At 45.0% G+C, this 14,322-nt stretch overlaps 1 protein-coding gene across 1 annotated transcript; it reads left to right on the top strand.

Moving 5' to 3' along the window:
* The first annotated feature begins 275 nt into the window (after positions 1–275).
* On the top strand, positions 276–12,636 carry LOC121183652 (leucine-rich repeat-containing protein 52-like). Its single transcript, XM_041040818.1, has 2 exons — positions 276–924; positions 12,305–12,636. Exons 1-2 carry the CDS (start codon positions 276–278, stop codon positions 12,634–12,636), a joined length of 981 nt encoding a protein of 326 aa, XP_040896752.1.
* Positions 12,637–14,322: the final 1,686 nt, after the last annotated feature.

Below are 14,322 nucleotides of genomic sequence, written 5' to 3' on the forward strand. Positions count from 1 at the left end.
ACGGGCGTCCCTCGGTCACCTTCTGAAACGATGTCTTGTGGCGACGTGCGTGGCGCACCAGAGTGCGTGTGAGTGACTGACCGATAGTCTTTCTGAGAGAGAAAGAGAGGCTGGATATAAACAGCAGCCAGGCTTTCAGGCAGCGACAGCCAGACACCCAGAGAAGCCACCTCGCCTCTCTCCCAGCTCCTCAGACCCATGCAGGATGCCCGGAGAGCGCCGGGGAGTCCTGGTCCAGCTCAGCCCGAGTTCATGACGCTCTGGGCGGCCTCGTCATGCGTCTCTTGCCCGAGCCTAGCGCCCAATCCCTCCGGCTCCTCTTCCTCTTTATCTTCGTGATGGGGGTGGCCCCCTCACCGGCTCTCACAGCCGGCTGCCCCGACAGATGCGTGTGCGACGACCAGCTGGTGGTCCAGTGCGCCGGGCAGGAGCTCACGCAGTTCCCCAATGACCTGCCCCTGGCCACCCGGCAGCTCATCATCTCTAACAACCGCATCGGGGATCTGCCGGCGCTGCAGCTCAACTACCTGTCCGATCTGGTCTATCTGGACTGCAGCAACAACTCTCTGACCGAGATCTCAGAGTCCACCTTCGGGAACTTGCGCAAACTCGCCTACCTGGACTTGTCTTTTAACACCCTGCTGCAGATCGAGGACCGGACTTTCGGGCCCCTGGCGTCTCTGGTGATGCTCCGGCTGACGGATAACCCGAGTCTGGGGGAGATCCACTCGGATGCCTTCTCGGAGAACATGGCTCTGCAGGTGCTGGATGTGAGCCGGAACAACCTGACGGCCCTCAACATCAGTAGCCTGATCGCCCTGCCTGCTCTGCGGTCTCTGGGGCTCAGCGGCAACCCCTGGAGGTGCGACTGTGACACGGAGGACCTCTGTCTGTGGGTGCAGATAGAGGGCTTCAAATTCCAAGGTGAGGATGGATGAGGTCTGAAGGATGTTCAGCACATATATGTACAGGAGAATTTAGGATGACCTAAACTGTCAGAAAATTATTATTTACTGTTAAGATAAGCTTTAAAACTGGTCCTGAGAGGGAGCTCATAATTATAGAAACATCATGTCCTGCCTGCATCCTTAAAATTTGGTAGACCTCTCACAGGTGGTCTCTCGATTGTTTGGCTCTGGAAGTGGATTCTCACGGTGGCCAGTTTCTTGGCAAGTAAACAAAACTGTTCCTGTGCTGAGACACAAGAGCCAAAGACGCTCCAAGGTCTTATCATTTGTTATTGTCACATCAGCTCATTTAGATAATTTGATTGTTTTGAATTTGCTTGGTCAGTTTGGTCCCTGGTGGTGGGCCACCTATCGCACTGCTGCTCTCCTTTTATTTCATAGATATGTATGCACACACACACACACACACACACACACACACACCTCTGAGTGCACTCCTGCATGTGCGCAGATGCAGAGTCAGATGCAGTTTTGTCTCTCTGAGGCACACACACACACACACACACACACTAAACCTCCTGAGCTAATGGTTTGACCTCAGAGTCAGAGCAATCTGAAGATTTCGTTTCCCTGCTCCTGTCTGCAACGCAGTCCCCTCAAACTGCCCTTCACGTCTCAATAATGTCTCAAGTTTACCCCCAACAAATCTGCAGACTTGTGTTACAGCTACTTGGAAAGCAGCAGCCACCTCAGCCCGTCCATTCTGTAAATAGCGGGGGATTGAATTAGACCGACCCACGAAATCACCAAGAATGGGCCCCGTGACCTTCTCAGTGAGGACAAGCACAGATGATCTTTGCTCGTAAATGTTAATTGAGCTTAGTTCTAAGCGGCTGAGCTGGGTTAGGTCTTGTAACAATGTGGTCTTGCTCATAATAGCTGTCTGCGTGTCTGTCAGCGTACGTCCAGTTGGTCTAACTGCATTGTCTGTCTGGGTCCTGAAGGCAGAGATAATGCTGAGAGGATGATGGTGTCCTTTTGTACCTGCTTTTTTTTCTGGCTAGCCCCTGCTGCCTGCACACATGTACACAAACACATACAGAGGCACAAATATACACACACACACGAACAGAGCATGCACCTGTGTGTACTGTCGCTCCCTCCACCACAAGCTCTGGCCCTTCAGTCCAGATGGTTAATGATGGTGCTCAAAAAAGCTGGACTCCTATGCTCCCATTAAGGACAGGGTGTACGTGTGTGTGTGTGTGTGTCTGTGTGTGCGAGTGACTCACTCCACTTAAGTGTGTGTGAGTCAGTGTGTGATCTGGAGGTTAGGAGAGACCGTAAGGCCAGGTCCTGTGGGAAACACTGATGAAATGAAACTGAGGGACAAGGAGCTTGAGAGGAAGGCCACTTGAAGACAGAAGATCCCCAAACTTGTTATTCACCTTCACTTTCACATCACACTGAAGTACACTCAAAAACTGGCACACACAGATACACAAACTCACACACACATTATCCAATGTGCACACTCTGCTCAGCTTTTTTTCCCCCCAACAACCAGCCAGAGCTCAAACTCACATTTCTGCAAAAAAAAAAAAAAAATCGGACAAATACTCAGAGAAAAGGGCTTTTGAATCCTAAGTGGCACAACACAAAACACCCACACCACTGTGCATTCAACATGCACACAGCTGTGCTGGTTTAAATTCCAGCTAATAACTGTGAAATTACAGCTAAATTTGTCACACTACAGTTTGAAAGTTATAAATTTGACCAGTGGAGTTTGAGCCGTTTTCCTTTGGGAACACACATTAGAGTAACACACACACTCTGTGTGTCAGTCCAACAAATCACGTACTGATGTGACAGTCATGAACAACCATGGGAACCAGTTTAACAGAGTGAATCGGGTCAAGTGAGCATGTGTGTGTCTGTGTGTGTGTGTGTGTGTGTGTGTGTGTGTGTGTGTGTGCGCTAGAGCATGTAGTGTGTTCCTGTGGTCATGAATGCCCCCCGATCTGACTGCAGGGCTGTGAGTCTAATGTACAGAGATTCCAGCTGTCGCTACCTCTCAGTGTGAATATGAATCAGGTGCATGCAAGTGTGTGTGTGTGTGTGTGTGTGTGTGTACATCTTATACACTCATTCAGGAAGCTTTAATATTGCTGCTGATGGTGTAAGTTTTAATTACAACATTGATTATTGTAGAAAACTCCTTTAAAAAGAAATCCTTGTTCATTTTCTGTTCCAGTAGCAGTTTTTAGGTCTTACGCTTGCATTTTCTTGTGTTTTCCTGTGTTTAAATAAGTCACTGAGTTTGTTTTTGACAGAGGTTGACGTGACTTGACTCTGGCAGCCACTAAAGTCAAAGTGTGGCTTCAGGAAAACAGCAAGGTTGGCAGGTACATTTAAGCCTTGTCTGTCCAGAGGAAAGTGAGACAATAAGAGGGAGAGAGAGAGAGAAAGCAAAACGATAGAGTAGACATGTTTTTTTTTTGTTTTTTTTTGTTTTTTAGAGAAATGCGATAAAGGAAAGAGGAGCACAGAAAAGTCAAGAAAAATATTCTGTATGATTGATCTTATGTTTATACCTGGACTGGCCCTGCAATGTAAAACATCCTGAGACTTACAGGGGCTAAAACAAACAAACAAACAAACAAACAAACAAATAAATAAGATTAAAAAATGTTTAGAGAGAAAAATGATATTACAAGAGAATGAAGTTCAAGTTCAAAAGGTCAGAGTGTGAATGAATAATGAATTTCATTGTATAACAGTTGTTAAATTAAAGAGACAGATAATAATAATAATAAGGAAAGAGAAATTAAATTATTATTAATCAAACTTAAAGCTGCAAAAATCTATGTTTACATTACTATGCATTAAATTTGAAACCTCGTTTCATGTGATATTTCATGTGAATACACTTTTATATTGTGTACTGACTGTCGTTTGTTTCAACTGCTGCTTCATCCCCTGTTCATCTGGATACAGCTGATCTGGTTTCTTTAGTTCTGGAATTGTCCAGAAGTTGCTTTGAATACTCAGAGACGCTAAACGCCAGAGCTCCTTGTAGACAAATGCATGACTCCGTGGTTTGCATCAGGCTTTATACATGACCCTGGCTGGTTTAAGTCTTTTTCTATAAGATGTTTCCATTATTTTGTCCACCCAATATGTATACTCTTTTCTTGAACTCCAAAAACTCTAACATTCTTGTCCTGAGGACTAAACATCCTCTATCAATTCTCAGTACTTGGGGAATATACCTACATTTCCTCTGTTGTTGTAATGGAGTTTCAGCTTGTTTAACAGCCCGCTGTAGGTCGATTTTGACAAGCGGCTCAGCTAAATACACAGAATGTAGTAAGTGGCTTGTTCTGGGCTGGCAGAGTTGGTGGTGTTATGGTTCCAGTGTTGGGGGGTGGAGTGTTTCTGGCTGCTCGTCGGTGCCCTGGACAGCTCACAGTCTGTAGGCAAAGAGCCAAGGCAGAGGGCCACACACAGGGCAAGTGTTAAATATTTCATAAAAAGAGAAAGAAGAGCAGAGGCCACGGGTTCAAAGAAGAGGAAGAATGAAAGAAAGAAGTAAGGTTTTCACAGCAATTGGATTTGATTTGTCATTAATGAAAGCGAATCATAGATCACTTGAGATGTGAGAGGAGAGGAGAGGCCGACGGAAATAGCGTGACCAAAGAACAGAGGGCAGAGAGATGAGATAAGACAGAAAGGGCTGAAAAATTGGGCAAACAGATTAAGATGGACTCTGGATACAGAGAAGGAAAAGAAAAAAGGAAAAAAAAGACAGGCTATAGAAGAGTTACCAATCGTCTGTGCCCCAGATCTGTCACTCAAATCCATTAAAACATTCATTATGACAAGGAGGCATCGATTCAATTTCGTACAGGTAGACGATACATTATTTATCAGCTGGAACGACTGCTCAGACCCATCTGCTGTGGAGAAGCATATCAAATTCAACTGGCCTACTTGTGTAGTGTAGTCTGTATATATTTATACGTCTCTGTGCATTTCGCGGTGTGAGTTTGAAACCAAGATTGATGTGATGCTTGTGTGGGTGTGTTTTTGATGGGATCACCTGAGGCGCGGAGGGGAGGTAGCTCAGGTGTGTGAGTCCGTGTGCACGTCGGCGCGTGCGCGACCAAGCAATATACCAGCCAAGAGAGTAAAAATTGGAAAAGAGAGCGGAGCGTGTGTGAAGATGACAGAGCAAAACTGAGTGGAATGGAAGGATGTAGGAGAAGGAGGAAAGAAGGAGGAAATGGACTGATAAAGGCTGAAGGGGAGACATGAAGGGAGAATAAATGCTAATGTGCCAGAGTGGGAATGAAAAGTGGGAGGTGATAAAGAGAGAATGACTGATAAGACGAAGCGATAGAGGGAAAAGGAGAGAGAGAGAGAGAGAGCTGTTGCTATCTGACCTTCACTCTCTCTCCCTCTCTCTCTCGCTCCACTCATCCTCCGCGTGAGGAACAAGGGATCATATGGAGAAATGATGGAAAGGAGGATGGTGGTAATCTGACTAATGCCGTATTTGAGAGGAAAGGAGTGTGAAGGCGTGTGTTGGATGTGATGGAGAAAAGGTCAGCTATTCTTAGTCTTCGCCAACCCCAGTGTGATGCGTTTAGCTGGCGAGCGGTTTGAGCTTCATGATGAGAGGAGGGGCCTAAGAGTCTCACATCTGATATCATTGCCCCCCCCCCCCCCGAGCATGTTTCTGGACTTTTGCGGGTCAATATGTGATATGTCAATATGTCAAACTTGTGTGTCGTCGAATTCACACCTGTACCCAGGTATGCATGGCAAAATAAAATCACGTTAAAGGAAAGGTTGAATTCCAACACACTGTCAGCACTGAGTTTATTAGAGATACAACATTTTGATCATAGACCTTTGTCAGGTCTCAACAAACAAAATCTTTATTTTAAAACTTACAGACGTCTTTTGATCTGCAAAACAACAAATCACTGCTTACAGGGATCTCCTGATAGCACGAGGACATCAAAGCCCCGTTGATCATATGGACATACTGTATGAATTTGTAAATAATACCTCAGGTCTTCTCTCCAGTACTCTGACTGCACAGGGAGGTCAAACATCAAGGTCAGCTACAGAGCTCCCGTACAGGAGCTGGTAGGGACAGAGACACTTGTGCGGGGAACCTCAGAAGGGCAGATGGTTAAAGACGTGTCACCTGAAGTTGTCTGACCGGGTTTGGGTTAGGTTCCTTTTATGGGCGTTTGTGTGTAGTGAGGAATTAAAGAATGGGGGTTTGGTGCTTGTGTCTATAGCTTCCACCTCCCCCCTCTATATGAGACCACAGCCATGCTGATTACCATATGCATCGCCATAATTAATCTGCTTAGAAACAGCTCCCAGTTCACAGGACAGCCCTCCTCCCCGCAGGTTAAAACTTCACAGTTCTCATTGTATTTATATGTGTGATGTGAACAAACTGTATTCATGCGTTCATGCGTGTGCATGAATTACACCAGCTTTTTCGCTGCCCTATAGACCACAGGCGTCCAGTCTCGTGTTTGCATTCACGGTGCAATCTGAAAAGCCTGAGAAGAAAAAAAAAAAAAAAATTGCTCTTTTATGCGTCGAGCAGCAGAGAGGAGGGAACGAGGAGAACAGAGCGAAGTTCATAAAAAAAGTCAGCGTTTGTTTCTGAGTGGTGTCTCGCCCCTACTCTAGCCCCCTCATCCAGGGAGGTGATGAGCCTTGCTCTCTGCCAGCGTGTCAGTGCTGAGCTTGGAAACCATCCAGCTGGTGATTTGACATGGAGACTGTATCAGTCGGTCGCAGTGGCAGCCACTCACACTCACACTCACACACACACACAAATCTTATAGATGTATGCATGCACTTAAACACTCATGTTTGTGCTCACTGGACTTGCTCTCTTATGCATTATTCTCTTTTGAATAAAATAGAAAAACATTGAAATTCCATTTCCTGGAACGTTCTGTTTATGCTTGTCAGGTTTGAGTGTGTGTAGTGCAGTGAGTGGTTGTAGCTTCAGTACGCGTGCCTTTGTGTTCGCCTACATCTGTAAATAAGTAAAGTGTGTATTCCTGTGGTTTCTGCTGCTAACCCTTCGCTGCTCTGGCCTGTGGTGTGTTACAGAGCTGCGGGGCTTAATGGTCAGTGGCTCAGTGGCACACTTCACAGCACAGCCTGCGTAATGGCAGCGCTGACCACAGCCCTGGTAATGTTACCATAACACAGTGACATACAGTGCCATGCACTGCAGGAACATGATGGGTCTTAGGCACAGTGAGGGCAGATAGGTGACCAGCATGCTCTGCTTCCTGTTCCAGCTGTCTGACATCTTGTCCAACTGGAGTATGACAGAGTGTAAGTGCAGGCCAGGATGAGATATTTGTTGCCAAAAATGAATGTCGTGTGGTTCAGACCAGACTAACTCGTCATGAGAGGGCAGAGTGGACGCCATCCTGGATCCATCTTCTGCTGCAGGATTTCTCAGCTAGTGCTTATTGAATATGGAGATATATGGAAACTGCAGTGCAGCAAGCATGCAAAAGAAAGTGTGAATTCTTCTAGGCTGCAGCAACTGCCCCGAAACTGCTTGGAATTAGACTGCACATTCAAGCTACTCTGCAGGAACAAAGAGGACACACACATCTCTATCTCTCTGTCTCTCTGTCTCTCACTCTGAGTGTCAAATGCGAACGTACACTCTCTAACCTGAAAAATATCCTGTGGTTTAGCTCTTTGGGTACATGCCTCCTTCTACAGAATAATATTATGAATGCTGCGCATGAAGTTTATCAGTGTTTAAAGTGCCATTGCATGTTAAAACGAGGTAGTTCAAGCTGACCAGTACTCACTTAGACATTATATCCAAACTCTCAGTTCAAAAGTTTGGGCTTTTATAAACTGAGTTTCAAAATTACACACATTTAAATCAAATTGCTTCTTTGAATAAGGGCCTCATAGGCAGCCACACAGAAACACACTTTATTGAGGATGTTTTTTTTTCCTGTCCTTTTAACTAAGAGTCATCAGCACCTTTAATTTGGGGTGACTTACTGCAGGGAATTTTCATTCCTTAAATACTGGGCTTTTAATATTGGTATACAGGAGTATTGTCATCTAACCTGGCTTCAATAAAAGCGCCAGATGGTGCACACCTGGTTAAGTGTACATCATTTAACAAAGCTGAGGCCTTACCACAGCTGTCCTCCCCTCCCTCTCCCCTGCTGTTCCTGCTGCTCTCCACTGCCCCTGTCAAAAATAAAATAAAGGTAGAAATGCCCCCAAAAAAAATCTTTTTAAAAAATTGCCAGCAAATACATTATTTAAGATGGGATTGAGGGAAAGAAATTGGGCGGGTGAAAAAACAGGGAGAAACACTGAAAATGTCAAGGGCACTCTGCCAGAATGATGTCTAAGTGGTTTTCCAGCCTGAGTTATGGGATGAGTGAGAAAACACTGAGTGACAAAGAAACAGACGGTGAAGAGAGACTGAGCGGATAGTGAATCATCCCGGCTGCCACCTTTTCCTGTGTTCTCCAGTAATGCTCAAATTATTTTCTCTTATCTCCGATTCTTGGAGGCAGTCGTGAATTATCTCTAAAACGTCGCCGCAAATGTTCAGTGGCAAAAGGAAAAATATATTTGCAGCAGGAAGACAGAGACAAAGAAACCTTATGCGTTAAATACTGTACAGTCCTCCGCCAATATTTAGCTCTGATCTGACATTTACGTTTGCTCACATGATACAGCTGCACAGTTAAGCCGAACTTGGTACAGTTCAGGCCAGTTTCATTACAGCATGTTTGATAGATGAATAGTTCTGTGCTATAGCAAGACTGTGTAACTTTTAAAAGAAGAAATCTTCATTCAAACATACAAAGAATACGTTGAATTCATAAGTAGTAAAATCTCTACTCACTGCAGTACACTTGGGCTTTGACAAGTGGCTTGTGCTGGTTAATGTTAACTAAAATTGACAAAGTCAAGTAAATATTGCCGTATTACACGGATTACTCTCACAGTTCACTGATTCCTCAGTTACAGTTGCAGTTTACCTTGTTTTAGCTTTGTCTCATGCTTGTAGCCGAAGCAGCTGCTTCCTTTAAATGGATTCTTTTACTGTCAAGTAAGACCTCAAATACACTTTTGTTTTGTTTTTGTTTTTTTTATGTAGTTTTGGACCAAGATCCTGGTGCGGTGGGACACCTCTGTGATGTGACTAACATAGTGGCAAAGTGAGAGCTGCTGGCTGAGAAAAGAATCAGGCTTAATATATTTGAAACTGATCAGTGAAACGTGGCCTGATCGGCCTTAATACAAATCCAGAAGATGTTTCAACTACACCTGCCAAATTCTGGCTGAATGTTGTTTTAGAGATTTGTCTTGGCTTTCATCACGCTTTTCTTTGAGAGGACACCAGGCAGCAGCAACATGCATCCAAGAACCGAGTACAAAGTCGGGAAACAGTGACGGAGGAAGGACAGATGAGACCCAAATACCCTGAGGGACCTGTTTGCTGTTGTGTGTGTTTGTACAGTCACTGATTGCGCCTCACTGTTCCAGCATCCAGCCACGAATGTTATTTTGTAAGAAGTAATAGACAGCAACCACACTGCACACACACACACACACAAGAAGAAATGCTCACACCTGACTGGAGGCAAGCTTGGCAGGGTAATGAGACAGAGCAGATCACCCAGCCGGCCCAGACCATCACAGATGGTGACGAAAAGTGACAGAGGGAAAGCCATGTGAACTGATGGGCCTCACAAGGAGGGAAAGAAAGAGCAAAAAATTAAAAGAGAGATGGATAAGAAAGTCCATAATAATTCAGGTTTTTTTTTTTTCTAAATTTTCCAACATATAGAGACAGATAAAGCAACATGAGATAACGATGTGGAGTTAGTCATAGAAAGAGATGAAGGAACAATCAGAAGGAAGCTGGGCACCTGAAATAAGGCAAATACAAGGCAAACCAATAAAAAGTGAGACAAGGCGACAAGGAGAGAGAGAATATAAAATGACAGATTGGAGAAACCTCTGCATGTCTTTCTCATGGGGGACAGTTAAAACTGGGGTAAGACAAAGTGTCTGCTGAGTGTGTTTACTTGCTTATCTGTTGCTAATGAATAAACTGTACAGTAGTCTTAGCACCTCACTAATCACCATAATAACTTACATAATGTCGCCTGCTAACTTAACAAGCTAATGCCCCCCGGCCTCGGCTGTGTTTTCTCTGGCCTGGACAGGGAAAGCTGTCAGATAAACACAGGTGCATACACACACACACACACTGAAACAGACATCTGCTCCACTCGCTGTAATTCTGGAGACAGAGGGTGTGAGCCTGAGCTGTTGTAACACAGGACACACACACACCATCACCACGTCACAACACACTCTCAATCCATTGCTTCGACAAGCCCAGCAGACATGACAACACCATCGGCACAAATTGTCTCCTCGAGCCTGACACAAAACCCCCTGGTGACGCGATCAATAAGTCTGTATTGATCATGAACTTTATCAGACCCCCGCAGGTATTTTGTGAACATTTGACCGTGCAGGCTTATAAAACCTTTTCAAAACACGGAGCAGTCTGAATGAGTATTTTTAACTCTTACAGACGAACAGTCGAAGTAATCTGTTCAGCAGGCTAATCTGTCTTGGTGGTTAGCTTGGGTTTAAATCAGATATCAGGGGAATAATGCACTTAAGGACTTCTGAAAAGGGGTTAGGTTAATTTGTTTTATGCGTACTGTATGTACAGATACCAAAGTGAGCACTGAGGACAACACTTTGGTTTCATAAGCCATCGTTTCACAACGGACCTCTTGTGGCTCTTCACTTAAACCAATGCTGCTGCTGCTGCTGCTGCTGCTCTTGTGAAGTCCTGGCAAGTAGTGTGAAAAATATAGATCATATCAGACTATTCTCATCATCCTTCCCCCATCGCTCATTTCTACGTTCAGACCTTTGGCTTTATTGGTAAATGAGTGCAGTTTAATTAACATTGTTAACAGCAATAATCCATCAGAGGACAGGACTGCAGCCAGATGTACTTCGCTCCTTTGCCTCCTCTCTCGTTTTCTGCGGTCAGACTCACTTCATCCTCATTTTGCTTTGAGCATGTGCATGCAAGTATTTCTAAATTTGTTCCCCCTGTCTGTGGATTTGTTTTCCTTTTCTCCTTCCCTTTAAACTCTTTTACTTCCATCTTGAAAAGTGCCATCTCAGTCCGCCTGTCTATCTCTCTTTCGGCTCTCTCATCTCTCTCATTGTTCCCAGCTTGGGAAAAAAAAAAAGAAAAGAAAAAACTCCTTTCTTTTTTGGAGAGCGCAATTAAGCATGCAGGGAAAGTGGAAGAAGAGGAGCATGGGAATTAGCAGCGCCGGTAACGAGAGGCGTAGTCAGATGAACTGATAGAAAACAGCACATACTGTATCCTGCTCTCCTCTTGTCTCTGATCGCACCATTAGATGCATTCAAAGCAAGCCTTTGCCCCCCCTTCTCTCTTTAACACTCTGCATTCATGCTAATTAATATACATGAGCGTACTGTATATGCTAACGCTGCAAAGTCACTGTTGCAGAATGAAAACACGCAGCGGGGCATGTCGAGCACCAGCTGAATTGTTTTTCTGCAAGGCACTGAATCCTTGCTCCAGCTCTGACCTTTGACCTCTCTGTGGCAAAGGATCAAACGCCATAAATGAAACTCTTTACTGTATTTAAAGCTTTTGTTGTATTTCCGTCCCTCTGCGTGGTCGACAGTCGTCCCAGCTGATAATAATATCCCTCATTATGAGCAGCAGATGTTTTGCCAGGGAAAACACTCATCTCTTATCTCAGCTCTGCTGCCGAGTGATTTGTTAGTGCATAATGATGCGCATGAGGGCGGTGGGAAGGTTGATGTGTCAGAGGCTCACAGTCAAGTCCAGTAACCTTTCGGTCCTTATGTGTGAGCGTGTGTGTGTGCGTGCGTGCATGTGTGAGTGTGTGTGCGTGTGTGTGTGCAGCATAATAATGTTGCCATGTCCTAGACACCAAAGGCCCAACATTACTCAGGGGAAATCTATAGTGTCTCTTGGGATCATTTATCACAAAGGTTATCACTGAATTGTTAACGGCTTGTGTGTAGGTGTGTGTGTGTGTGGGCCCTGGCTTTTGTTTGTTGTACACCTTTTTCTCCAGAATAATTACATTTTTTCCCTGTGCCCCCCCCCCCCCCCCCCCAGTACTCTGCCCTTCATCTTCAAACATTTGAACTGATTATTCTCTGCCACTGCTCCTTTTTATAACATATCTTTCTTCATTAATCTCCTGTCTCCTGTCTTATCTACCATCTCCCCTCTCCTTCATCTCCAGACGAGGGCCAGACAGTTTGCCACAGTCCCCCAGAGCTGGCAGGCCAGCGGTTGGCGGAGGTCGGCATGCAGCTACGGGCAGACTGCCACCAAGGCCTGGGCTACTGGGACTACCTCTTCTTCATCGCCATCGGCTTCGTCATCTTCTCAGCCGGCACGGTGTCGGCCTGGGTGATGGGCGTGCTCATGGTGCTGTACGAGCGCTACAGCAAGCGGAAGAGCGAGGAGCTGGACAGCGATGACGAGGACGAGAGGGGAGGGATGGGCGGAGGAGGGGGAGGAGGAGGGAACCAGGGGAATGGGGATCTGAGCAAGCCTGGCATGCAGGTGTGACAGACTGATGTGAAACAGAGAGAAAGACAGAGAGGAGCGACCAGAAGTGATGAGAGGACTCTGAGACCAAAGGCTCAGCCCAATGAACCAAGATCTGACTGTCTCTCTTTGTAACAGAGTTAGATATCGCAATATGCTCTTCAACATATCGGACAGAAAGTGTGTGTATGCGTGTGTGCTTGTGTGTGTGCGTATGCGTGTGTGTATGCGTGTGTGTATGTGCTGCAAGAGTGTGTCTTTGAGAGAGAAAGAGAGACAGACAGAGACAGCAATAAGGATGACTATGCCTTCACTTCAGGAGTACAGGATGACCTCTGAGATTATTGAGAGCAATAACCCCCGTACACACAACTACACACACACACACACACACACACACACACTCACTCACTCACTCACTGCCTGTCTCAGCACAGATACTCTACAGAGCTGAATACTCTGAGTGGGCGGATGTACCTGCACACCATGTGAAGCGCTCTTGAGTAACACTGTAAATGATGATTATAATGAGACACGTTATGTGAGCGACACACACACACACACACACACACACACACATGCACACACAGGGTACATCCCAAGGTATTGGGGGTCACAAAGAGAGTGATGCCTTAGCTCTGCTACAATAAAAAAGGGAAACCTAGTAAACATAAGTATTAAAATGTGATATTTTCCTGAATGCCTTAAGGCAACTCACTTGAAATAATGAACAGTCACTGTTGTCTCTAATAGACAGAATCTGTCCACAGAAAGCAAAAGTCCATTGTGGGGTGTTAACAGATAGGACAATGACAAAATAATGTGGATGTAAAACTAAGAATGAACCACACTTCACAGACAGTGAACACATAACAACCTTACAGTTTGGGGATCAGAGTGAGCTGCTCCTGTGATTATCGTGTTACTTTTCTTAAGTTTAAAGACACCCTGTGGAGTTTTTGAATACTAGTGGTGCTATGGAGCAATGTTTTGGTTGGTAGGCCTCAGTTTTTGTTCCTATCTTGTGTCCCACTGGTACACGTACGAGACAGTTTTATGTTTTTATACTGTAACTCATCGAGAATCAGTGCAGCACATGGTAAATATGATTGTTAGTCTCAAAAGAATTTCAAAAATCAGCTGTGTAATTGTTTTTGAAATTTGTAGGCCTCAAGGATACACACAATTCTGAATGTAAACATGATTTTCTTTGTTGACAAGAAAACTCCACAGGGTACCCTCGGAAGAGCAACTTGACATCCCCCTGAAAATCTTGTTTTTACTGACTCCTACATCCTACAGTGATGTAGGACTGTTCACTGTTGGGTGTGGTTACAGGTCACTCTTCTGACCACAGCCAACGACGCCCATCAGTGGCGTTTCCATCCAAATGTAGCACAAATTTTAACCAAATAGAAAATCAGCAAAAGAAAATACAAATTAATGCATGTCTCCGCTGAATCTGTTCTTTTTTTGGGTCCACTTAAGTTTCTTATCCACAAACTGAGATCACGTAAAAACGGGTGGATGCAAACACAGTTATTCGTGTTTGGTTTGGTCAGAAGTGGAGATGGCAGCGAAACACTACACTTCAGCCCGGTGTTAAATCATTTTCAGAGGTGATCCCCCTTTAACGATGGGCAGATGAAGTCTACCTGTAGTGACACTATGTGACTGTATCATGTCTTTTGTGTAGTGCGTGTATGT

The sequence above is a fragment of the Toxotes jaculatrix genome, chromosome 6 (assembly GCF_017976425.1).
Source record: "Toxotes jaculatrix isolate fToxJac2 chromosome 6, fToxJac2.pri, whole genome shotgun sequence".
Lineage (NCBI taxonomy): Eukaryota > Metazoa > Chordata > Actinopteri > Toxotidae > Toxotes > Toxotes jaculatrix.